Raw genomic sequence first — 27,614 nt, 5'->3', positions numbered from 1 at the left:
CTCTCGTATTTGTTACCTACATAAATGACCATTAAACATGTGCGATGCAAGAATGCATACCAACATTTTCCAGGCCGATGTGTTGGAATAACCATTTTGGAAACTGTAAGCGCATTTTCATCGATACGTAAGCATTCGGCATGTCGACATGCAATATATGGTCACTCTCGAAGCGCAAAGCGACTGATGATGCTTACCTGTTTGTGTTTGTCCAGACATTTAATTGCCTCTCGATATAAATCAAATATCAGCTACCTATCAATACCTATCAAATACCTAGCGAGTATCATCCTCTCAGCGAGTTTCCGGAGCTCAGGTAGCCCGCTGCTGGAAGCCCCCGGGGGTCTGCAGTGCTCTTAGCCGGCCAGTCGGCGGAATTGTCGGCCCGAGTTGCCCGGAATGGGCGTAACACGAGATCGCTTATGAAGGCCAAGTGGCGCCCTGTGCCGGATGCGAGGGGCCGCCGACGCACGCGCTGCCTGGCTCTGCGATGATGCAGTGGACTCTGGGGAGCGCTCAGTGACGGGGACGGAGGGGTGGGAGACGGCGCATTGTGTCCTGCTCTGTCTGGAGTTTCTGTAATGTAATGCTTGGCAGATAGAATTAAATGTAGATGTGTAGATGTGTAGATGCTTGGCAGATAAAATTAAATTGGATGTGTGGGAGTGACGTAAGTCTTTTCCGTTCTGCGCGTAGTTCAAAGATTCATCCAACAAATCGTAACCAAAAATGTAGAGAATATGAACTGAATTAATCATCACGTATACGTGATGATGATACTACAGTATGATCTTATATCTCGGTTGCATACTATTATATTTATTCCACCAGCAGTTTTTAGGGAAGTAGCAGCGTAGTGCATTGCGCCTTAAGTATGCTACTCTTTTCGTAAGACTACCGCCTCAACTTCATCTGAGTTCGCTGTGAAGCCCATCAGCGCAGAGGGGCCGTAGCACAAAGCGCTTCCGCTCAACAAAGCTCCGCGCTTCACAACAAAATGAATTGCCAATTTGTTCTGAACATAGGCGGGTAGGGCGTTTTCCAAAACGTTTTCCTCGCTGCTGTGAGCAATGACCGTCGTAACATGTTCGTGGAATTTAAATCGCTGCATTATCAGATTTGTGACCGGCCCGGGTCGAATGACAGACAGGCTGTTTCCCGCGCGAGCACGACCGACGGCCCAGCTCGATCACGGCCGGGCTATATTTCCCTCGGTGGCGCTTTTTTGTTTGACGTGAGCGATTCTTTTTATGGTTGCAATGTAATTCATATTTTATCTAAAGTGGGCCAAATATGGAATGTGCCATTGCATTTACAGCATGCCTATATTCATGTCAATATAAAGGTGACACGTGGTCAGAATAATAATTAACATCATATGTCATGCTATTAGCTATTTTTTCATTTTATATCCCTCGCCGGCACAGCCCATTTTGAGTCCTTCGACGGCACAAGGGGGGGAGGGGCACAAGGGGGGTGGTACGACCCCCCCCCCCTCGCGTTTGGCCCCTGATCGAGCTAGAGCTTCGCAGAAAAAACGAGCGTGTTGCCCGTCACGAGAGGAAGCCGATGATACCCAATTTTAAGGTCCTAGGTCATCGGGTGACCTTCCAGGTCAGGTCAATGACTCGAAAACCGGGAAAATCGGGACCTGTTAGAAAGTCGTAAAGTGTGGCTGCTATGTGGTTTTCCGGGGTGCTGATCACGAATATCGTGTTAGTTTTGATCATAGATGATGTCTTTAAGCATTTAGACCAGGTCGGGTCAGGTCAGGTCAGGTCAACCGGTAGGGGTTGTGACGGGTATTCGTAATACGTGTCAACCGCCTCGGACAGCTTCGTAACATGTTACGAAGGCACCAAAACTACTTCGTAAATGTTCAAATGGTTGCTAAATTCGAATTCAGCTCCAAAAACTAGCCTAGAAACATGTAAAATTCGAAAAAGTGAACCGAGGTCACCCGAGGTCACCAAAGGTCAATGACCTGACCTGACCTTCAGGTGACCTTGACACCCACCCTAATGCATGGGAGCAACATCAAATCACATGTTTGAACGTTTGAAACCACGAAAAGCTTGCAAACGCGCGACTAATGCGAGCGGACATGCGCCGAACCGCGATTTCGGCCAAACATGGTCACAGAAAAGAGGTCAAAGGTCATTGGGGTCAGGGTCATGAAATTTTCAGGGTAGGTGTAAAATTGATCAATGCGAGGGTACTGAAAGTTTCGTCGCGATCGGCCGCTTTTTACGCGAGTTATTCGCGAAAAACCTTATGGGGGGTTGCATCAACCCCCCCCCCGTGCGGGCGAGGGATATGGTCATAAAAGTCATCAAAAAGACCATTTCGCGTATAAAAACCCTATTCTAATCCGAGCCATACGATTTATGCACGGAGTACTATGTTTGTTATCTCTCCCTCCCCCCCCCCCCCCCCGTGCGCGTTTTGTTTGTGTGGACAGCACATATCCCCTACCCGGCCACACCCTCCTCCACGCCTTCCTCTCTGCCCCTCTGTAGACCGGTTCGGGGGCCGGTGACCAGCGGCGACCCCTCGCGCTGCCGACCGCGGCCTCCCGGCCGAACGCACCGCCAGCCACGGCCAAACCGGTTTGAGCGAGCGTGTCGACCGGCCGGCCGGACCGCTGGGTGTCATTAGACAGGGCAGTGGGCACGACACCGGTGATTGACAGCGGAGCGCGGCGCCGCTGGAGGTGTGGATAGGAAACGTTAAGGAATTTCCGAGAGAACGGAGGGATTATGCTGCTACTGGAAATCATCTCGCGTGGTGGGAGTGCCAGTGCTGTAGGTTTCAGAGTCAAAACATTGTGACAACGGTTACTGAAAAGCGTGATTTTCTTGAGCAGTGATCGGATGAAACTGTTTTGAAGAGTGATTGAGCTTGGCGATGCAGTCAGTGTCTTTATTTTTTAGTCAATGTCAAGGATACTTTGGTTTCAGCCCGCTTTATGCACCTTCTGCACTCGACCCCGAGTAACCTCTTGCCAACACGATCCCTCCCTTCCTAAGCTGCTGCCGAGGCTGAAGCACACCACTCCCTCCCACCTGGCCCGTGTCTCCCCCGTCTCCCGTCCGCGCCGACACCGGGCCTGGGACGCGTCGGCGGCGACACGTCGGCCGCCGTCAGCCCGGAGAGATAGCGCAGGCGGCGCGGCGCCGCCGATTGCACGACGCGTCGTGGCGCGCGGCGCGTCGGAGACGCCCGGAAATTGGTCCGTCGGGAGCGTCGATCGACGCGTGGTGGGTCGCGTGGCGAAAACGGCGGCCTGAAAACGGCGTCTCGACCCGCCCACGACACGGAGATATCGGCAGGTCTGCCTGTCAGCGGCAGCATGTCAGCGATGCTGTTATTACCATCACATCGGCTGAGCTACAGGCAGCCTTGCCTGTCATCACTGCTTTTTATCTCAGGCCTGATGTGAAACGTTGTATGCTCTGATGTAGAGGCTTGTCGCATCATCAGTCGCCATGCCTATCAGCTACGGTGCTCAGTCGTGCTGTCAAACTTGTCTGTCAGGTCTGCCTGTCAGCCATTTATGTGCCCTGTCTTTTTCATTTTAGCTTGTCATCTGTCCGGTTGAATTCAGTCTGCCACCTTTGCTGGTAAAATTCCGTCAGTTCTGTCAAATATTCGTGTCACTTGCATCCATGCGATCCCTACAGCGATTTCTACCTGCCGGCTCTCCCTGCCAGCCACGACTGTCATCTCTTTTTGCTCCGTCTGTCATCTCTGTCACCTCTGGCTCTGTCTGTCACCTTCACCTGTGTGCTCTGCCTGCCGCGCAGCCCCGTCAGCATCCCTGCTTGTCAGCCCGCATCTCCCATGTTTCGCTGGGACGTTTCTCGAATCTCTCCCAGCTGATGACCTGTGATCAGTGACGAGGAAGCAGGCAACCGTGTTCTCCGTTACCAGGCATAACTGAACAGGCGAATTTCTCTACGGTTGTTGACGGTCATCAAGACGTTATCACAATGCTTAGTGGGTTTAGCGGCTATTTTAGTGAAGTGGATTCAGTTATGGCTGCTTTTTTACATAATGTGAATACATGCGGTGTTGGCCTGAAATTATGGAGTGGGCCACTGGGCATGGTCCCAAATTACCTGCCTAGGAATGCAGTTAGCGTCACTGAATTCTGAGAGAACTTTTTGTTGGGCGTAATGAGGCTTATTATGATGCTCTTGAAGCCAAAATTGAAGACCATTTCTCAGATATCGGCTTATATTCAGTCGCTATTTCGACATATCCGTCGACCAGCCCCGTTGTTCCTGCGCATTATCCACCAGCGGCAAACCATGATTTCCCATGAAGCTACCCTTTGGGGAGCGTGTTATTGCGTTCCATAGTGTCATTGTTCTTGGAAACCTTAACGAGATGAGTTCTGATCCGTTAGGAGTTGACGTCTATTACTGTGTCTACAGTTAAAGGTAATCCAAGGTTAATTGCTCTGCGTTTAACTGAATGTTGCCTCTAGTTCATACATACATACATACATTGCAGTACGATGTGATTGTGGATCGCAGTGCATGACTAGGATCCAGGGTTGTGCTCGACTAAAAAAGAAATTGCCGACTCGACTCATCATTCAACTTCAGAAAGCCCTGACTCAACTCTGACTCAAATAAGGAGCTGATTTTTCCCCTTGACTCGACTCATGACTCAAGCGGCTTAATGAAAATATGAGTCGACTCAAACTTGACTCAAATTTTTTTGATGAGTCATGTGAGTTGACTCAAATTGACTCAGATAAAAAAGTTGTTCAGCGGGGGGGGGGGGGGGAAATCCGGTAGCAGGGCCAGGGCTAAGTTGTTAAGCGGGGGGGGGGGGGTGAAAAGCTTGTTTCTAGAAAGTTGAGTTAGCTGACTCATGATCCTAGATGTTTGACTCAACTCAATGTCAAAAGTTATTTTACTGACTCAACTCTGACTCAATTCAACGCCTTAATATTTTTGTCCGACTCAACTCTGACTCAACTCAACAGCTCAACATTTTATCCGACTCGACTCAAATCTGACTCATTTCAGTCAGAGTTGAGTCAAATTTCTGACTCGACTCATGAGTCAAGCACAACCCTGCTAGGATCCGCGTCGTATTTACGATACGATACGATACGATCACACCATAGTTCTGTGACTATTGATTACATCCGGCTCGTAAATATCACTACAACATGATTTACAAGATGTTACGTCGAAACGCAAGCTAATAATTCATTCATCTCATTTACTGGTGTCCAATTTACCATTATAATGGAAATCCAGCGGACAAGAACAGTTAGAGTCGGACAGAAAACCGTCCAATTGGCTGGATCGTCGCCCCCGGCCGGTTTTACGACCCACCGGTGATTCTAGCGTCTCGGCCGACCGTCTAGCGGGACCTGATGTCCTCTGGCTCTGAGGTCTGTGACGTCGGGGACGCGACCGAAACAACAAGGCTGTCGACCGAAACAATCACCAGGGGTCATCAGAGGACCGAGAGGACACGGCGGACCGCTGTAAATCTCCGGAAAACCACCGGAGATGGCCGTGATTCCGGCTCTGCTCCGGCCGCCTGAACCGCTGAGCGAGGAGGACCGAGGATACGATATGTCACAGCGGACGGCAGTGGCGGCGGTGGGAGCCGAGTGGCCTCGCCACTTGGACAGACGAGCAAATAACCCACTGGCGAGCGGCCTGGGTGATGGATGGTCGCCGCTGGGACGCCGCGCGGCCCAGATGGGTGGCACGCACCGGACCGGACCGCACAGGCTTCAGGGCGACAGACCGTGCTGGAGTAAAATCTTACGCATACCCGTTATAGTTTATGTTGAGATAGCTAATTTTCATGCCAGTTTCAATCATCGCAGTTAACCGCACCGCCAAATCCGTCGGTTTTCCCTTAGTCTTCTGCCACTCCGGCGATGGATCAGCTCGGCGGCGTCGGACTGTTCCGCTGGACAGAGTCCTCTAAACGGTCCACTCGAGTGATGCGTTCCATCAGGAGGCATCCTCTCCTCACCACTGAACCGTGCCCCTGAGAACGGCCGGAGTGTCAGTGGCTGAGGGCGGTCAGTGGCCGGGGTGGTTGACCGGAGGGGTTAAACAAACTGAGAGGACCGGCAATCGGCTGTGGAGAGCCGTTCGTTTTTCTGTGACGGCTGTGCCTTCGATTGGGAGGATTGGTAACGTGCTCGCTAAGCGCTGCTGCTTGATGTGGGAAGGCTGGGTCGGACTCTATTGAAGAAACAGGGAGGCCTATAGAACTGCTGATGATCATGTCCCTCAAGCATAGCCACTAGAAAGTGGAGTCAATGACATTTAATTACCGCACCTTCTCCTTGCCAACACACTCAAAAGAACAATCAGCTAGACATTCACATTAATGTGGCTTCTGAAGCTCAACACTAGCTGAATCCTTCATCTCAGCAGTCGAAATCCTACCTCTCCGTCATCGTCATTAAATATGTGATGAGAATAAACACGCTCATTCAAGCCTGACCTTCGTCCGGATGCGTGATACACGTGAGGTGTTTATTGTATCAACAGATGGCTGGATGCTGGGCAGACCGGCACGGAAGTTGGATCAGTGCCTCTCGCGCTCCACTGATCTTCTTCGTTGGATCCGCACGTGTGGAGATATCTGGATTGTTATGGCACACGCGAGAGAGATATCCGGTTTGTTAGGTACTGCCGGGAGAAAAAGCTTATTTTGTTTGGTCGTCCCTTAGAAGTCGTCTCTAGCGTTTTGTGGAACTACCGAACGAAGGAACTAAAGAAAGGAACTAACCACCATACATGCCGCACTCCCGTCCGCTGACGGCCCGGCGCCGCGACCACCGTTGTCCGTTCTGGCGGACCATTGCCACTCCATCAGCTGTTCGGAAACACGCTGAGAACGTTCTCACACACCGCCGCCCCCGCCCTCCGTCCGTCGCCCGCCGCCCGCCGCCCGCCGCCCGCCGCCCGCCGTCCGCCGCCGCCGCCGCCGCCGCCCGCCGTCCGTCGTCCGTCGCCCGTCGCCCGTCGCCCCCGCCCCGCCTCCTCCCGTCGTGGTCAGTTTGCCCGTCGCTGTGCTGGCTAGAACTGAGCCTGTTGTGCTGTTCGGTGGTTCAGCTTGCGAATCTCGGTCAGTGTTCACTTGCTGAAGTATCAACACGAGCACTGCTGTCAGCACGCGCTGTTTTGAGTTAGTGAGCATTGTGAAGTGGGTTGCTGATGCGGTACCGACGCAGCAGTAACAATGGTCTTGAATGACACACATTCCACATGGAGGTGAAAAGGTGTGAACGATTGTGCTCTGTAGCGATATTTAGAAATCCGAGAGAAATGAGCCAGGCGCTGCTTGGCTGGCCACGACGCCTAACTCCTTTCCTTGCGGCGCACTGGGATGATGGTTCCTCTGGACTTTCCATGGTCCGCCCAGCATGCGTGACTGTAGTTTCTCACATCATACATCATACGAAGGGTGGCGAAGTGCTCGCGCTGCGTGTGTGGCAGCAGTTGCGTGTGTGCCGAGCTGCGTGCCTCATCAGTCTTTTGATCAGCACGCCAGCATCCTTGGGGCGCCTTCATCGCTACATCAAAGGAACCATTTCCTGTCCGAGTCACTCGCAGGCTGGATGGTGTGTTTTTTTTTGTGATATGGGATGCGGTGTGTGTCTATTGTGAGAATAACCTCGAGGATGGACGACAGTGGACAGTGGATGAGGAATGAGAACGAGGTCCCACCTCGTAGCTTGGCGGGGGTCTGACTTTAAACGGAACTTGTTATTATATCACTGTTCGTGGGAATCGTACAGTTTACCCGTTCGATACGGAAATGCTCGTGCGTCACTCGTGATCGTTCACTCGTTTTCGTACTCGTTCTCTCTCGTCACCCGGAGGACCATAAAGTTATTGTTCATATATGAAAAGTCTATTCTTGAATGAAACGGAAACGGTTAAAATGCACAAAATACGGCGGTCACAAATGCGGTTCACTGAATCGTTCTCGTAGGGCCACGTCGGCCGCGTCGTACGTAAGGCCACGTCGGCCACGTCGTGCACCGGGCCGTCGCGCACCGGTGGAGTCCCGTCGAAGACTGTCAGGCCCCCGTCCCGTCTCAGCCCTCGTGGTACGCACAACACGTGGGCATGAGAACCAGGACAGGGGCCAGATGACACATATGTGAGCGGCGTGGCGCGGCGGACCGACCGCCGCGCTCCGAGCGCCGGCCGTCTTTGCGAAGATATCAAAATGCCTATTTGCTCGCTAACATAGCCGGCCCGGTTTTTCGCGATCATCCGCGGAAAATCCAACAACTAGCGAGCAATCGTTCAAGCGTCCCGTACGCACGCACACACTCGTAACGATCCGTTCAACATGCGCGATATACATACACTCACATACGATGCACATTACGCACTACACAATGTCTGACTGAGGCAGGCATTATCCCCGCCAACAATCACCCAGACATAAAACTGGTGACGGCACGGTCTCGGCAGCCGGGTGCCGACACACACTGACGCATGTCGTAAACTACACACGCTGGGCCGAGAGGCATTGGCGCCTGGCGGCAGTGACATTGCCGTCACATGGCCGACACACAACAAACACCCATCACACAATGTACAACATGACACACATTACGTTACCGAAGCGGCGAAGCGAACAAACGCGGACGTACAATAGCGCTAACACGGTGCGTATCATAAACTAATCTAACACTGCTATGTTACACTCTAAGGTCGTAGACTACTAGCGCGTCCAAGAACTGTCACACGGCTCACAGCTGATAGCTAATGGCTGAACACTCAACACAAATGACCATTCGCAGCGGACAGAATGAGCGGCTCACTCTCTCACGCACACACACACGTTAACACCGCGAATGGCGGGCGCAGGAAGCATTAATAAACGCTCCGATCTCCACACTGCTCGCCGGCGGCACAGTGCGGTCGTAGACGACTCACTTTAGCCGTCCCCCGTGCCGCACATTATCTTTCCGAGTCCGTTTACTGTTCGTCGCCGTCGCACTCGAGACGGCAGAGACGAGAGACTGGCCGCCTGTAACGACCAGTGGCAGTCGTCGCATCCACGGCGCGGATACGACCGCCTACACCGGGGTCATACACTCCGCTCGTCCCATCGGCCGGTGTCCACACGGTACGTTTACGTCGGTCAGTCGCACTAGTTCGCCAACCTTGACCTCGGTCGTGTCCATGATCGACATGCAGTGTGCGGTCGGCGTGCGCGGGGAGACACTCTCGCCGCCGGCGTCGCCAGGGGCGATCCTGCGGCTGCGTGTTCTTCCGCTTCCAGCGACGGCCACCGACTCTGAGCAGGCCGCCGGAGTCCATGAGGCAGGACGAGAAGTCACTGCCGTTTACGACCGGCTCCGCTCGCTCGGTGACGCACGCTGTCACCCTCGTCTCGTCGTCGGAGAGGGCGGCCGGGCCGGACCGCGCAGCTGGACCTCGTATCCACGGTCCGCCGGGGGCGAGGTCCGTCCCCGGGCCGCCTCTGCTGAAGATGTCGGCCGGGCCCGGCGGCTCGGCTGCGTGACACCACTGGGTCGTCTCTGATGATTCCTGGGTGTGAAGGTCAGCGACTGCACTCGTTTTATCACTGACACGAACGTGATTGACAACGTGTTCACCATCGAGCACCGAGCGTTCCGACGCCCGCCCGGTCACCGTCCATCCCAACAGCGTCCTTACGGCGCACGGCGTTCCCGTCGGTCCCTCGATCACTTCCCGCGGCACAATAAGTTCGATGACGTCGGTTCCCAGGAGCACCTCCACTGGGCCGTGGGTGGCGCTGGGGAGATCCAGGTCGGCAAGGTGCGGCCATTTCTCCTTTGCTACTGTGCAGTCCATGGCCTTGGCTGACACGTTTAACGTCGGCGTCGTTTGGGCGTTTCGTATACGATGTGCCCTGCCGTCGCCGCCCACAGCCTCGACGGCGAAGGATACGCGTCGTGACGTCGTCGTTTGGGTCCCACTCAGCGTACTCAGCACCAATTTGTCGGTGGGCCCCGAGATGCCGAGTCGGTCACACAGGTCGTCGGTGATCAGTGTGATCTGACTCCCGAGATCCAGGAGCGCGTTCGTGGTGCGGCTACCTGCCGGCCCATTTACGGTGATGGGCACCACCTGCAGGAGAATATCACTGCGAGGCTCGGCCGATGCGGTGCCGACATGTTTGGCAGATGACGGCGTACTATCATCGGAATCGCGCAGCGGAAACACTCGTCCTCCATTGTGTAACAGCGTGTGATGACGTCTGCCGCAGTGCTCCGCGTCACATCGTGCATCACTGGGACACGTGGCGCTGATGTGATCGCGACCCAGGCAGTTAAAGCACAGTCCGTTTCTGCCGACGAACTCTGCCTTCTCACTCACAGTCAGCGCGAGAAATTCATCACAGTGCTGGAGCTCGTGTGTTTGCTGACACATGGTACACCAGTCACTGTGTCCGTCCGCTGATGACTTTATGGCAGCTGTCCTCTCCCGCTTTACAGCCGCCGGCGTGGGCCGCGCCGACGCGGTGGTAAACACGCGTCTCGGGCGGCAATCAGCGTCATTAGCCTCGACCTTCGGCAGCTGCTTGTTGGTCACGTTCAAGGCCAACCGACCAGCTGTCACATGACGGCGAAGCCATTCGTCGAGATCGACGAGCGTCGGACGAGTGATGCCGTTTTCCACCATGTGCTCGCCCCACCTCCAGGCGAGGGAGGCTGGTAGCTTCCCAGTCACAGTGGTGACGTTCGTGGCGGCGGCAAGGTCGTGCTCGTAGTGCAAACACTGTAGGACGCTCACCGCGGTGTGGAGCTCACGAGACAGCTCTGTCAGCGCTGACAGATCGCCATCTTTCACCGGCCGCGCTGTGAGGAGTCTTTTCATCGTGGCGTGTATCACACGGGACGGGTCACCAAACTCTCGTTCCAGCTCACCCAGGGCGGTGCTGTAGAGACTGGCGTCGCAGAGCATGCCGCGCACAGACTCCTTTGCCGGCCCCGTCAGGTGAGTCTGCAGGTAGGTTAGCCGTTCCACGTCGGTGAGATCAGCGCGGTCGTGCACCAGCGCTTTGAAGAGGGCTATCCACCGCGGCCACTCGATGGCAGAGCCGCCGAACTTCTCCAGCGTAATGCGCGGCAGATGCGGGACCGCTCGGTTGTCGTCACTGGACGGGCGCTGCAGACGCATTGCAGGTGGAGGCACAGCGCTGACGGGAGCCGTATCCACTGGTGGCACGTGTAGCTGAGACTGAGTCAGCCACTGTCGGGTGCGCGTGACCGACTCGTCCGTCTGTCGAGACACGCATACCTGCACCGGTGGCTCTGTTGCAACCACCGGGAGGCCGGCGACGGATGGTGCAGCGTAAGAACGAGCGAGCTGCGAACCCCGCTCCTCCTGCTCCAGCAGCTCCAACTCCAGCTGGCGACATTCTGCTTCATCCTTCGCCGCCTGAGCTTCCAGCGCTGCCTGCGCCTCCGCCTGCTCCGCCTGCCGCCGGGCCTGCTCCGCCTGCGCCTCCGCCTGACGCCGGGCCTGCTCCGCCTGTCGTCGGGCCTGCTCCGCGTCCGCCTCCGCCAGACGCCGGGCCAGCTCAGCCTTGGCGGCGGCGGCGCGCTGGGCCTGTTCCGCCTGGAGCTGGCTAAGTGCAGCCCGGCGGCGGGCTTCACTGAGACCGGAGGACGCCGTGCTGAAGCTCGCCTCGCTCCTCGTGTGATACGAGCTTCGGCGGCTTTGATGTGATTTCGCATCACTGGCATGTCGTGACCGCTTGTCAGACATTGTACTCACAGTTCACAACACCGCGTCGTCACTGTAAATCCATCACACTAGTTCACTGATATCCGGCCCGGAGGACCAGAATGTTCGTGGGAATCGTACAGTTTACCCGTTCGATACGGAAATGCTCGTGCGTCACTCGTGATCGTTCACTCGTTTTCGTACTCGTTCTCTCTCGTCACCCGGAGGACCATAAAGTTATTGTTCATATATGAAAAGTCTATTCTTGAATGAAACGGAAACGGTTAAAATGCACAAAATACGGCGGTCACAAATGCGGTTCACTGAATCGTTCTCGTAGGGCCACGTCGGCCGCGTCGTACGTAAGGCCACGTCGGCCACGTCGTGCACCGGGCCGTCGCGCACCGGTGGAGTCCCGTCGAAGACTGTCAGGCCCCCGTCCCGTCTCAGCCCTCGTGGTACGCACAACACGTGGGCATGAGAACCAGGACAGGGGCCAGATGACACATATGTGAGCGGCGTGGCGCGGCGGACCGACCGCCGCGCTCCGAGCGCCGGCCGTCTTTGCGAAGATATCAAAATGCCTATTTGCTCGCTAACAATCACTAACATATTTCTTTTTTTCTACGATGTAAAACGAGCTATGCGCAAATAATTGCAATTTCTTTTAAAGTTTTTGTGTTGTACCTACTGTATCGGCAATTCAATTCGCCTCTGCAGACTTGAGCACGTTATCAAATCTGACAGACCCAGCGTTCGCTCAGTGTGCGCTCGTGGCGTTCGACCGCCGCCCGGAAGCCGCCCGATGTCCGATGCCTTCCCTCCGAACCCAGGAGCGCCGTCACGCGCGACCGACAAAACAGGCGGTCCATCGGCCGGCCTGGGAAAGGACGAATACTTCCGGCGGCCGGGGTGCTTAGAAGCCACACATGTGGGACAACCGGGGCTTGCGTGTGGCGACTGAGCTACAGTGACTGAGGCTACGGTCTGCGGTCATGAAATTTGTGACGTCATGAATCTTGTTATGAGACAACGTGTTAGTGTGTGTCACGTTTGGGAAATGGAATCTCTTTTTATTCTTCAATTTCATCAGTTTTTAAAGTCACCTTATTTTTGCTGCTCTTTTCTGTGCGCGCTGCGAGCGCCGTCTCGACTTGCGACGCGGGGTCCGCTTTCACTGCTGAGCACTCCCTGGAGTCTCGTTGATGGAATTTGGCCCGACGACGGTCCACAAACCACGGGGCGACCCTCCCGACCTGCGCCCGGGGCGGGTCTAAACAGCGAACGCTGCGATAGTAATGTCACCGAGGCAGCGCTTAGAATTTCACTTAGCTGCTTTTAGAATGATATGATGTTTGTTTGCAACGAGAGGAAAATGGAGTTAAATGTATCTAACGCCTCGCATCACACACAATACACAGAGTTCCCGACTCTGCTCTCCATTATAAATAAACCATGGCAAGCAGGCATAAAGAGTGTTATCTGCACCAAAGCTTTTGACTTAGGGCTCTGCAGACAGTGTTTTATGTCCCTGTCTGCGTAATCCTTTCATGTTCTTTCTGTGCCAGTCGAAACAGTCACATCGCCCGACCTCGTTTCGCCGCAGTTCCCTCGTGGTGAACTCTCTCCATCCTCACTGGTCTTCCTGCCTTCAGCAGCGGCATCTCACCGCCGCCATCGAGGATACTTTCCGAGGTCATCATTTCCTCTGACCCAGTGCGTGGCCTAGACTGAGTCGAAATCACGCGCAGGGTCACAGACCGGGGTCACCGGCAGGGTCACCGACCGGGGTCGTAGACCGTCGCTTTCCGGAGTGACGGAGGAAGTCAACGACCACGCCTTCCTCCCATCCGCTGAAAGTGGTGCCCTAGAAGCCGGCGGGGAGGATGCCGCCGCCGGCCCGCCCCTCGCCGCCGCCGCTGACACCAGATCCAGGTCGATAGAGGTGGCCATTAGGACAGTGACCGGCTGTGCTCGCCCCGAGCACTGATGGTGTATCGGCACCGCCGGTGATGGCTTTGAGTGGCCGTCAGAGACCGGAGTGGGTGGACTGGAGTTGTGCTAGGTAGTGGCTACGGGCGAATGGGATCTCCGAGTGTTGGTTCGAGTTGTGCTAGGTGATGGGAGTCTGAGACTGCTGTGTAGGAAGGAACTGCGTAGTGCCCGAGGACTTTGGTTTGACCCAATATTACTGAATGTTTGTAGAGATTTTAGAGTGGTATGGGTCGTGGTTTGTTAATGTAGAGGCAATTAAGATGTCGTATTTGCGTTTTCTTATAGATGACAACTTAGTAACACTGGGTGCTCTTTTGCGACTTTTCTCTCTCAGCACATTTATAACTGTGTGTTAGGAAAGTACAAATATTTGGTAATTATCTCTAGTCGATTATAACCCACTGTTTCCATTTTCAAGGCATTTTAGGGCATTACGACAGTTTACCTCGTGCCCGGAGTTGGCGATACCACGGGCGCCGGCCACGCCTGTTGCTAATAGGTCAGTGGTGGCTCCGGGCGTACCGTCGGCACTCGCCGGCCGCCGACTGACCGGGCCAAACGGCGAGAGCGACAGTGGCTGTGACCGCAGAGCGCTGGGAACGGGAACACGAGCACGCGCCGCCCACCCGCCGCCGCCGCCGCCGCTGCCGCCGGCGACCGTCCGACGCCGGCCCAGTCACCGCGCTCGTCATCGCATGCCTGCGTGCATTGTTGACTGCGCGACGCTGTCTGTGGTAGATCCGGAGGGCGTTCAGTGCGCGGAAAACAGCACCAAAGTTGGCCGTACCTGCGCCGCAACCGTCGCTATTGCGCCGCCCGCGAACTGGGGCTTGCCGCGAGCTGTCTCCAAGACCGTCGTCGGGGCGCCGCGACGGTCGTCTCGGCTCGCCTGTTTTGCCCGAGGGAAGTAGTGCCCGAGAGCTGGAGAGCGCTTCGGCTAAATTAATTGCGGGTTGGTGGGGCCGCCGGATTGGCAAACAGTCGGCGGTGGAGGTGGGATGGCGCCGAGGCGGGAGGTGCAGGTGCTCACGTTCGCAGCAAGTGGCTTTGGTGATTAGATGAGATGGGCTGGGTAGGGGGGGGGGGGGCTGTTTTCAACTGGTGGCAACTGCAGCAACTGGTGAAACAGCGGCGGTGACGGTGCAAGAGTACGAATCCGAGCAGCATCGCAGCCTTTTCCCCAAAGAAGTGCGTCATTTTTGCCTTAGAAATGTACAGAAACAAAACCAGGCAACAGAGTTTTTCTTCCGTATTTTGCCAGCATTTCAGACGACTCCATTAAGATTGAATTTCAGAAGCCACTTCCGAAGCTTACCTAAGAGTTTGTGATTGCTGAACACCCCATCGCAACCGCCAAGCCTTTCCAGCATCTCTCGCTCGCGTTACATGCAACTTTTCCGCGGTGTGAGCAGGCTCTAACCCGCAGCACACGCGACCGTTGCCCGGGCTGCTGGCGGTTTATGCTCACAAGCACGCCGGTGGGACCTGTTCCGGGTAGCACGTTAATGCAGGTAGCTAATGACGGCCGCACGGCTTGCCGGATGGAGGCTGTAAACAGCTCTCGGTGGTCTGAGCGTCACGCTTCCATCCGCGACTCTCCGGCAAAGCGGAGAAATGTGTGCTGGTGCGTTCTCCGCTGTGAGAGATCGATGAATTAGTTTCTTTCTCGTAAATGCTACTGAGACTTGAATGTTGAAATGAGAGTTGGTGCATTTTTTTTATCTGGCAGTCGCATCTGATAAAAACAAAGCAAAACAAACTCATCAATGTTCAATGGTATTGAACATCTCAAGGGTCTTCCGATTACATGCAATGCGCAAGCGTCGGACCAAATTTGGCAAATCTCTTCACCCAAATTACCAAGAAGCACTGTAAGCACTAATCCCGTGAGTGGAGTGTTGATTGGCGGTCATGTTCAGTTAATCCATCTTGAATGTTTCCATCAGGCCGACACGCTAAGCTTGGCTGAGCCGGTTATTAGTTTCCGGGCTTAGACAGAGACGTATGACCGGAAAATTTCCGTCTAATGAGGTGAATTACAGGCGGATGACAGCCTCGCAGAGCGGCATTTAACTCGTTGATGCCAAATTTCCTTTGAACGGGTGAGCTCTGTACTGAAATGAGTCGTTTCTGACGCCGTTTATCACAATATTTTTCTGATTGCAATGAATTGGCCAATAGACGTTCTCCGAATGCTGACGGAAATTACCGGTAGGACTGATTGATGTCTCGGTGCTTCTAATAAATAAATTCAGAAGTTGCCGTCTCATATCGACATCAGAAGCTGCTTTTCATGATGATGCAGCATTTCTGAGCTCCAGCGTATTCTGCAGCTCCGTCTGCCGCCTGTGACTGTGAGTCCCCGCCTCTCGGCTCCATCTCTAACCTCGACCTCTCTTCCCCAGGTGTGTGCCATGTGACGCCCAGCGGCGCAGCCAGTCGGGCACACCATGTTCCTGAACCCGTGGTACGCCAACCTGGGGCCGTCGGGCGGCGAGCCGGCCGTGCCGTCCGCCTCTCCGAGCACCTCAGAGACGGACTCACCGCGCAGCGAGCGTCGCGCCGCGCTCGGTTCGCCCCGTCTGGAGCGACGACCGCCGGCGGCACCTCCCTCGCCGCGGCCCGGCCTCCGCCTGCGGCCCGGCTGGACCGTGCACACAGCCGACGACGGCAGGATCTTCTACTGCAAGTGAGTCGGGAGGGGAAGGGAGGGGGAGGATGTGGCCAGTGTCCGAGCGCACGCACGCTGCACAGCTGGTCTTATGTGAAGCTCCCTTGGTTCCGGATGATTGCTCACATGCTCACATATTTCCTTCAGCGTTTTTACCGGCATGTACCGACAACTACGCATCGCTGGGCGTCATTGCAGGGTTTACCCTTGAGGTCATGTGATTTGTTAGTGAATGTAGTAACCTTACGGGGAGGAAGTCTATCACAACTTTTAAATCGATATTTCGAGCTGGAAAGCGGTAAAAGTTAAAACCGCTCTGACCTCTGGCCAAATAGGTACTGGCTGCTAATCGTGCGATTCTGTTGCTATGGTTTAACACTTTCCTAAATGATGTAAGCGCTGAGATAGCCGCAAAGAGTGGCAGGCGTAATGCGAACGAGGATGGTTGGAGCTTGAATTCAATAAAAGCCATTCCTCTACTCCTTTGCAGACTATACCTGTGGACGTTTCACTGTTGCGCCGGGTATCTCGGCACCTCACCAAAAGTGGCTGTCACGCTACCAGGCCTTTTCCGGCTCACCGGCTCACCGGCGGCATATGGCCCGCTCGGTCCGACCAGCTTCCATCCGCGCTGCCGCCGCTGTCAAGGGCGCCGGCTGACCCGACGTGACCGCGCGGCTCCCTCCCTCAAACACCCGGTGCCGCACCTGGCCTGCACAAAGGCCCGGTGCCGTGCGGGCCGTGCGGCGGCATTGGCGCGGCAGCGGCGCTCGGCTGTGTACAGCTGCTGCGTCATGCATGCCGCGGTCATGACGGCGCGCCGCGATTGGCACCGCAGCGTCACGGACGGCAACAGATGGGCCGCCGGCTGTGTTTGTGACCGCGCTGACACGCGCTGACCTTTGGGCAGGGGACACCTGTGACAGTGCATTGTTATGATTGTTATGATGGCACTATGGCCCGCAGCCTTCTGTCATATCGCGAACAGTAGGTAATTACATCTACAGAACCATACGTCAATGCGCCGCACCCACTAATCATTGCATTTCCCAGCTCATCACAGGCACAGTACCTACTACACGACGTCTTACAAACTCACTCCACCACTGACCTATCATTCCATGCCTCCCTACCTGCGGCACGTGAGCAGCTCTTGTCGATCATTACCACTCTCTCTGTACAAACATCCCCACCGTGGGATTCCCTATACGTGCCAGCGCTGTCTCAGCAGTGGCTCGATCTGCCCTGTCGCTACGATCCTCGACTGCTGGACTCTCCGACCTGTCTATCGATCGCTCTGGCGCCGGCAGGAGACGATTGTGATCGGTCTGAACAGCGAACTGCCGCTTCAAAGAGTGGGGACGCGTAGAGGTGGGAGTGGTGTAGGCTTTGACGTTAAGGGCAGTTGAGTGGAGAGTTGCCTAATGCTTAGGAATAATGAGCTTCGGCTACACTGTATATTTGTAGGCTTTTAGCCAAAGTAAGCGTGTTTTTAGTGCGAGTTTCGGGTGTTGTAATCATTCGTAATTTATCAGGAATTCTGACTCATCTACTTCCTTTCTGATCTTCTTTTAAATAGACTTCAAACATGGTAGACATTTTAAAAGAAGTGCATAATTAAGGGAAATTTTTCTGTCTAAAATATATACGAGGCCTGATCAAAAAGTATCCGACCTTTGTCCCCAGACAATAAACGCGAATGCTTACAGAGTTCGAACTGTATTCCCACTCAAAGTACGCCCCTTGCGACTCTACACACTTAGCCCAGTTGCCCTTCCATTGCTGGAAGCACTGTGAGAAGTCACTTTTCGCGATCGCCAACAGGGCCATTGTCGCATTCGTCTTGGTCCCCTCTGTGTCCTGAAATCTGGTGCCTTTCAGCGGCATTTTCAAGTGGGGGAACAGCCAGAAGTCACATGGGGCCATATCAGGTGAGTGTGGGGCCGGCCGCACCTGCGTGATGCCATGCTTGGCCAGAAACTCCTGTACGAGATGGGCTGAGTGGGCTGGCGCTTTGTCATGGTGAAGCTGCCAGTCCTGCGTCGCCCACAACGCCGGTCTCTTACGCCGCACCGCGTCCCGCAGACGACGCAGAACTTCGAGATAGTATTGTTTGTTGATCGTCTGACCTTCTGGAGCATACTCATGATGAACAACACCCTGATCGTCACCGTCGTCAACACCAATTTCAGGAATTCTGCTCGTCGAGGGCCTGCCAGGCCGCATGTCGCTCTCTACTGAACCTCGACCGTTCTTGAAGCGGTTGTACCAGAACTTGATTAAGGTAACGCCCATCGCTTCATCGCCGAATGTCAGCTAAACTTTTCTGATAGTGTCGGACTGCGTTTCCCCAAGTTTCTGACAAAATTTGAAGCAATATCTTTGCTCATTTCTTTCGGTCATCTTGACGCTGGGAGGAAATGCGACGACCGAGCAGTAGGCACGTGCATACAAGCAACGCTGGAAAGTGACTGAGCTGGACGTGGACGCTGAGAACACGTGTGTACGTGCACAACGATTAAGGCAGCATCCACACAGGGTATCATACACCTGAGCCTAATGGCCTTCGAGCAATCCAATGGGGTCGGATACTTTTTGATCAGGCCTCGTACACTTCCATCAACAAAGCAGCCGGCAAAAATCAGATAATTCGGTGAGAGTTCGCTTTCCGCGGGCGCGCTCTTTCAGACACGAAGCTCCACGGACGGTGACTCCGTCGGAGACAAGTCTAAAAGCTGATAACACATAATATTTGTCAGTCGTCAGATGCTCTGAAATGAATCGGAATGACAGTGGAAGCTGCGGGCTTTTGTTGGTTTGCTAGAAGTTTGCTGGGTGTTGCTTTTCTAGTTATCAGACGATGGGAAGACGCCTGACTGAACACGGCGAACGCTTATTTGCGAACAAAGTGAGCTGAGGGAAGAATGCGTTCAAGAAGCCGTCTACGACTGCGTCTCATTGGTCAATAACTACAAATCCAGAATACATTCAGCTGTATTCCCGATTCCACCATACTTTGAATCTGCTCCCATCGTCCTCCGAATCCGCTTCCATCGTCCTCCAAATCCTCTACCGTCGTCCTCTGAATCCGCTCCCATCGTCCCCGGAATCCGCTGCCATCGTCCTCTGAATCCGTTCTCACCCGACTATCTCCCGATGGCCGGCTCCGATGGCCAGACCGAAGCTCTTTATGGTCTGGTAACGGCGCCTCAAACGACCAACCACCACGCGCAACTGCCTCGTGACCATCATAACGTCCCTCTGCTGTGCGGCCATGGGGAGGAGTGGCTCCAAACTGCTGCTCGGGCCATCAGAAGCGCATGCCGGCGCTATAAATACCCTGCACGACAGTGTCCGCGTCGCCCGAGACGTGCAGCGATTGTATCGGCGCTCGACACACCAGTGTTCGTCCTTGTCAAAGTTTGGAAATTGTGACCGATCGACAACTCCTCCGAGGGCCGGCAAGTTGTCCAAGTGCATCTGTAGCTGGCGGACGCCGGCCGACAGTGAGTCACGTGCCGTATGGCTCGTTGAGGGATTCGAGTGGTGATCGTTCCAATCGTGATGGGCTGGATGATCAGCGGCTGCGATTGGCCTGGTTTGACAGTGTGACAGCCGACCGGGGACAGCCGATGATGGGGCAGTTTCTCCGTTACATGCTGGCAGATGGACTGACACTTGTATATGATATCTCTGAAAATAATTGAGACTTTTGTCTAAGAAAGTTCCTAAATCAAGGCGTTTTTTTTTTATTTTACAAATAAATGGCCTCCCGATTGAAAGTCAAAATTTACTCTGAACCAACTCGAGCAAAGTGTAAAGGGTCTGATGATTCCACATGGTTTGTTGGTTTTGGTTTCATAAATAGTGACATGTTTGGTTCTGACGAGTGTAGCTACTCCGTCTAGGCGCGTCTTTCATCCACCGTTGCGTGGACGCAGCGTTCCCCGCCACCCGCACTCCGTAATGAGTGTGATTTCTCCTCATTTGCCGGGCGCCGCTCGGCAGGCCGCGCTAATTTATGCTTATTTTGTTATCCGACATCTTTTGGATGTGGCGGCGCCAGCTGAGGAAATGCGCAACACGGAAAGGAAGGCGCCATGGCCCAGCAGCTCGGAATAAAGATAGATACATGTAGGAATTATCCTGATCTGCGTGACGTTCTTAAATATTCCAACATTATGTAGATTTCAGATTAGGCCCCAAGATGAAGAGCTCCAGATCGAGTCGAGAGGCTTTTTAAAACGTTTTATTCTAATTTCTTCATCTCTTGAATTGGAATATTTGATTTTAAGAAATGATTGGATTAAAAAGGGCTACCTATTTAATTTACTTAAGTTGCAAAATTATTTGCATTTTGAAGCAATCACATCACTCTTCCCGTAAGTACAATATGTGTGAGAGGCATTCGTGCTGTGGCAGAGGCCGTGCTACACGCGATGTTTTCATTTGTTACACCTCGTTAGCCATTGGTCAGTGAGAATACTCACCCCCTGTCAACCAGATCACCTCCATGCATACGCCATTCAGCCGCCGACAATTTGCCGTCGAGCACATACCAGCCTGTGTGTTGTGGTGTAATGCACGTGTGATAACTGTCGGGCTGGCATATGACAAGTGACGTCACTGGGTCAATGAGTCCGACCCCTCTGACACCTCCGGTGGTCCAATATTCCGCCAGTGTCACCCTACCCTGTCCGTGGCGTGACCGTGCAAATGAGGCTCGCTGTCCGTTCGCTGAAGCCTATTTCGGCTGGCAGGACGCCTTGTCCGCCGGTCGGTATAGTCAGTGGACAGGAAGCTGTTATTCTAAGTTTTGGCTGAATGCTTCTTTTTTCTTTAGCTGGCGATGTATTATTCAAAAGAAGATTTCCAATATGATTGATAACAAATTTGTCTTTTGCTGATGCATGTCAATTGTCACAAAAATTGTGAATTGATATAGGCCCATGCGAATGCTAATACCAGCCTGGTAAATGCACGTCATTCGTAAAACATGGGAAAACATTGCGCTATTCATTTAAAATTAAAAATAGATGTCGTGAATTAGACATTAACAAGTATTCATCAACTGAAAACAAACAAATATTTTTGTTGCTGTCCCCTCCCTCCGTGACTCGGCCAGGCTGGTCTCGATGGGTCTGACCCAGCCCTTTCTGATACTTGGCCGATCCGCTTGGTCGCCTGAGCACGGTGCTCTCTCAGTGCTCTCTTGGTGCTCACTCGGAGCTCACTCGGACCTCGCCGGGTCTCGGTCTCAGAGATCAGACTCGCTCTCTCGGACTCGGACTCACCTCGCCCGGCGGGGTCAGCCGAGCGCGACCGAAGCTTCATCAGCGCCGAGACGCTTTGATTAGCCGCGAATCGTTACTGGGTGTCGCCGACGCCGACGCCGCCGGCCGTTTCTCAGCTGTCGGTACCGACGGGGGTTCCGAGCGGGAGGGGTAGGGGGTATCTTTGACACCTATCTCCAGTGCAGACTCTCGGCACGGGACGGTGACCTGTAAGGACCATTCGTTGAGACGGTGCGACCGTTATTGAGCGCAGCGAACGGAAGCGGTGAGATGCGTTGAGCCGATGAGACAGGTGAAAAGCTGGCGGAAGTGATGCAATTGTGGCTAGGCGCATCGACAGGTCATCGACCCGACGAATGAGAAGGGGTGCTCATATCCCCGGAGAAATTGAATAAAGTATCTGCGAGGTGTATCAATATTCGGGCCACGTGCGGTGAAGCGCCACTCGTCGGCCGGCTATCGGACCTCTGTCCGCTGGGGCTGGAGTGCTTCAGGCGATAGTCTGAGGGCTGTAGAAGTGGCCATCCAGCCGGCTCATGGGAGTGTGGAGCAGCCGCTCTGGGGAATATATTCAGCCCGTCTGCTGGGGAAGTCGGCACGGCCCCGCCGCTTCTCCGAGAGATTTATGAGGTGATTGTGAACAGCGTCCGGAAGCTGGCAATGATCGAGCTGCGAGGCGGGCGTGTGCTTAGGGTTTCAATCGGACGTCCGCAAAGCTTATTATATCAGGGAGATACTGCTCATTTGCATGGTTTAAATCGTGGTACTGATCATTCCGTTGTGTCATTTTATTGTAGGTATCTATCAAGACGTTATGCCTTATCGATGGATTTTGCTTGACGGTCAGCTGAAAGAGTGAACATGGTAATTCTTTTGACGTAACTTTTGTAAATCAGATTTTTTAATGTCTTGATAGATATCAATTGTTATTTTGCGTACGCCACTCCCGGCAGGCATACCATTTCTTACACACACAGGATGTCACGACCAGCCGCCCCTGTCCAGTTCCATTTCATCCCACCTCCACCCCGACCGAAAAAGTGGTCAGGGCGTGGGGATTCTGTTCTAGGAGCCGTTGTCCCCTATCCAGCTCCATTCCATCCAGCCTTTGCTGCTCCGACCGGAGAAGCGTTCAGAGTGTGGGGATACGGTTCTGGGAGCCAGTGACGTCACTCGGCGTCGTCCAATTAGCACCCGCCGTTTTCTGGGCCGTATCGCGGCTCTTGGAGGGCCTCTCGGAGCAGGCAGCGGTAATTACATATGACCGCTGACATGTTATACCGGCCGTACACGCCCCGTGAAATGGTGTGGTCATGACGGGTGAGACCGTGAACGCTGATATGGGATGGGGTCAAGAGGTAGGGGAAGTTGGGGCAATGCCGGAGTTGGGGCAAAGCCGAAATTCGAGATATTTCGAAAACCGTAAGACATGGATGCCACCTGTCAGTGATGCTCTGAAGCTTAAGTGACTACAATTATCGCATGTTTGTTACGAGTCGTCATTCGGAATACTTCGACTGTGAGGGCGCCAAGAGCGTTTTCAAGGTACGTTTCCCTTGTACTACATGCGCCTTTGAAGCTGCATTTTTTGCTCATTATGCTACCGTTTGTCTGGCCAATTCGGTCAAGTAATCTTTAGCATGTCTTTGCATAAGTGTGCTGCCTATTTGAAATTTATACAGCACGTTGAAAAGTTATGGGCCTGCAAATGAAAGTATGGCTGGCTGGGGTAATGCCGAAAACGTGCGATTACGCACGTGTTAAAAGCACGCTACGTGGACTTTACTGCTGTAGCATAGCAACGCGTATTTTTAGTCACACAAATTACACTTTCAACCGACACAACGGCCTGTTACCTATAAGGAATGATTTACCTGGCATTTTCTTATTATATCACACAATTATAACTTCCAGTGTGCACCGCGTCCTCAAGCTCTTGAAACGTGTGTCAGCTTTGATGAATTCTGGATAAAGTTTGAGATAAAATGGCAAAACATCAATGTCGGGATTCCCCGTAGATCATTTCTCCCATTTTCGGCTTTCCCCGCAGTCCGGGGCAACGCCGAAAAAGTCACTTCTTTGATATTTTTAGTTTGTGCGCTTAACGGTATGCGAATTCATCAAATGCGCCTGGTATGTTTGAAAGGCAAAAGACTGGCCTCTCGAATGACGCCAACACGAATAGCGTATGTTGTCTACCTTGCGTGCTACGGGCGTCAGAAAAAAGTCTTCGGCGTTCCCCCAACTTCCCCTACGGGATGAAGACTTGTGGATTGTTAGAAATTTGACGGAAAATTTATAACCAAACAGCAGCCACCTTGAAAGAAAGTGGTACAATCTAAACACAATTAATAAAACAATATATGTCAGTGTGCCCCCTTCCTGCCAAGAAATGGTCCGCTATGTGATGCATTGTTATTTTCTTGAATGTTACCTACGTTTCTGAGCATGGACAAGCGGGGTTGCTGGCTTCGCCTTTTATTAATGTGTTTAAACACTCAACCACTAAACCGAAGAAAATGTCAACGCGTCTGGATTGTTAAACCACTGCTGGTTGTACGCCCTGTTCACCGCCGCTCAACGCCTAAGACGCGAAGACGGCACATGACGGCACTAAGCCAAACTTGCTAGCCCTGCTCCTAGATGGCGCTAGTAGTGAACGCCTGAAGTTAGGCTGTGCCGCCTGACACTGGCCTAGTAGCGGCTGGCTCTAAAACTAAATGACAGCCAGCAACGATGCTCGACATCAAGTCCTAAGTTTTTACTGGGTTTGCTGAAACGTTAGTACGAAGTAACTGGACGGGCAGGCGAGCCTGCCCGTCCAGTTACTTCGTACTGATGCTCGACATCAGTTGGTCGCTGTAGATGATGTTTCTGTCACTTTAACGACTGATGTTACTGTGCACTTTTCATTTACGATTTCTAAGAAATAAACGAACATATTATAGCGACATATCATATTAACGTGTCGACGAGCTAGTGCGGGGACTCTTATTTCATACATCCGTGTTGGTACTGCAACGCCACCTGCTGCGTAGAGCACATCCTATATCATCTCATCAGTCAATAGGTACACTCTGGGATAGGCGAAACGACTATGCCAGAACATTGTACTCTTGTCGCTCTTGTCGACCCCAGCTTGGTGATCATACGCGCTACGGTTATAACTACCACTTCAGCTGATTGGAGCAGTCGACTCCGTGCCATAGCCTACCCATGCACCCTATCTGTCGGAGCCGGACAATCTACGTTCAACTGCATGTGATCTGGCCGGCGCACGTGGCAGAGAGCCAGCCATACGAGCTTCCTTCGGCGGCCGGTGGCGGCGAGGGTCGTTCGGGGACTCGTATCTCCATCACGCTGCAACAACGCGCCTCAGGGGCGCGATAGCCCCAGGCTATCGCCGGCGGTATGACGAACGCCGTCCGCTATCACCGCGTGTAGGGGGGGGGGGGGCTCTCCAGGGGGACAGGGGGGTCCGACCGAACCCGACACCCACCGGACCCTGGAGGCGGCGCGATAGAGACGGGATGGCGAGTGGTCGGTGACGCTTTTAGGCTGATTAATTTGAACTGAAAGGAAATGTTGCAGAGTTGCGTATGGTGATGCGCAACTGATGCGCGTTGCGTATGGTGCAATACCACAAATGCTGGACTTTTTGGGCTTCTATGCAATATTTTTGAGGGGGCACGTAGGATAAAAAACGACTAGTTTCACTTTAAATGCGATGTTAATTTTTACTACGTTTTGGTGTGGAATTACCCACTACATTGTTTTTGAAAATGTCTTCCGTTTCGGCACACATTAAGGTTTTTGAATACGTTTCTTTGTCGTCGTGATATTTTAACCAAACCAAGAGAAACCAGATAGAAACTGCGAAATCATACAAAATCTTTTCAAGGCTCTTCAGATAGAATAAGTACACTGAGCGACCCCATTTCTCAATGCATTGCTCATCCACCGACGATTTTTCACTTCCTATACGCCAAGAGTGCCAATCGGTCGCCCGCGTCAATACCCGGGACGCGTGGCAGCAGCCTCCGTACGAACTATGACCGGCTGTAGAGTGCCACCGCCCTGTCCAATCACTTTCTGAGCCTGTTTGAGGCGACGCGGCCCGTGAAATAGCCGTATAACTCTTGTGACGCCCCGGGGTAGCGGCAGGGACACGGGCGGGTATACGCTGCTGCCGGCCGGCGGCTGGTGGGGTAGGATAGTGTGGGTGCTTAGATGATGGGGCAAGTGATGTTTCATAAATAATTCGGTTAACTGGGTCATGGGACACAGTTGGATAGTGTGTTTGTGTGATGTGAGATGGCTGGGTGGCCAATTAGTATCAATAATACATTTGCTGAGCGATTTTTTTTGCATAGCGGAATTTAGCGCATATTATCAGGCACAGTTGACAGGTTAACATTTATATTTTCTTAAATTGTTGAAGTTAAAACACCAATGCTATATGAAGCCAAACGTAAGGACCATCCTATGTTGAACAATATTCTTCAGGCTACGTGCGTTTAGCTCAGCTGGGTACAGTGATTTCCAAGGCCTCTTCGGAGCTATCTGAAACGGTTTCCGCGGGTAATGGGGTCTGAGCTCTATTAAGCATAAATTGAAGTTAATTTGCATGTTACACGCCTGTGCCTTTAAAGGCACGGTTAATTTGGTTCCGGAACGGCACTTGCGCAGCAATATTGAAGCCGTTCCATCCTCTTATTTTACCTCCTGACTTCGATCGGAGGAACGTCTCGGGAAAAGGAGTAACTGTTTCGGCTTTTACAAAATGCAAACATGGGCTCCGGCGTTTTTCATCAGTGAAAGAACATTCTGAGCGTACCATATCTCTTAAAAAAAAAACTCTAGAAAATACGACATGGATAGGTGCTGATAATTAACTTAACACTCAGGTTAATTAATAGTAATATATTTTTATAATATATGTAATGTTAATAAACGCCTAATGGCTGATTAGGTCACATCCGTCACCTGTGCTTGCTTTTCTCCTGGAGCTGTGCCTATGAACTGACTGAAATAATGCAAACAACGTTTCTAATGAAGGCACGTTGCCAACTGGGCTCTCCTAAATAGATTCTGGCGTGGTTAGAAGTTGTTCACAGTTTAAAACAGCATGCGAGCAATTAGGGCATATTTTAACATACTGACTGCGTCCCATTTTGGGACGCAGCCCCCTGCCTTTGGGACGTAGCCCTCGCGAAATTTGGACCACTGCGTCCCACACTGAAATGCCACGGTTTCAGCCGAAAAGTGCGAGCAAAAATAAGTAACATGCCTCGGTCTTTTACTGTGTAAAAGATGTTGGCTTTCCGATTGCTTTGTGCCCTGATTTACTATGTACCTAAGCACATACATGCCCTCTCCAGTCCTTGTGCCCTGCCCTACCCTTGGTCATACACCTTATTATGTTCTTCCCTACTATACCCCTAGGATATGTGCCCTGCCCAGTGCCCTGTCCTTAGGTCTTGTACCTTGCCCTGCCCTTTCTTCAGGCCCTGTGCCCCGCTCTGCCCTGCCCTCAAACACGATACTTTATATATTCTGCCTGGAAATTTGATGCGCTGCCTTCCCGTCTTTTGGCCCCGTGCCCTACCCTACCCTAGTTTGAGGCCCCGTGCCCTTCGCTGCCCTCAAGCCTTGTGACACGTCCTGCCATCAGACCCCGTGCCGCTGCCTTGTCTTCAGGTAATGTGCCCTGCCCTGCCATCAGGCCTTGTGCCTTCCCATGTCCTCATGCCCCGGCCCCGCGCCCATCCTCGAGCCTAATGCCTTGCCCTGCCTCAGGCCCTGTCCTGTCCTGTTCTGCTTCCAGGCCTCATGTGCATTGCCCTGCCATGACCCTGTGTCCTATTCTGCCATTAAGCCTTATGCGTGGTATCGCCCTCAGGCCCGTGCCCTGCCTCG

At 53.2% G+C, this 27,614-nt stretch overlaps 1 protein-coding gene across 1 annotated transcript in view; it reads left to right on the top strand.

Moving 5' to 3' along the window:
* Window positions 1-27,614, top strand: part of LOC122388816 — a 142,360-nt gene that overhangs the window by 23,460 nt on the left and 91,286 nt on the right. The window contains exon 2 of the mRNA XM_043380214.1: window positions 16,136-16,419. Coding sequence (XP_043236149.1) covers window positions 16,181-16,419 — 239 coding nt within the window. The 5' untranslated portion in view covers window positions 16,136-16,180. The remainder of the gene's footprint in view (window positions 1-16,135; window positions 16,420-27,614) is intronic.

The sequence above is a fragment of the Amphibalanus amphitrite genome, unplaced genomic scaffold, assembly GCF_019059575.1.
Source record: "Amphibalanus amphitrite isolate SeventyFive unplaced genomic scaffold, NRLGWU_Aamphi_draft 000336F_arrow, whole genome shotgun sequence".
NCBI lineage: Eukaryota > Metazoa > Arthropoda > Thecostraca > Balanomorpha > Balanidae > Amphibalanus > Amphibalanus amphitrite.
The sequence above is the reverse complement of the archived record's forward strand: the minus strand, read 5'-3'. Positions and strand labels throughout refer to the sequence as shown.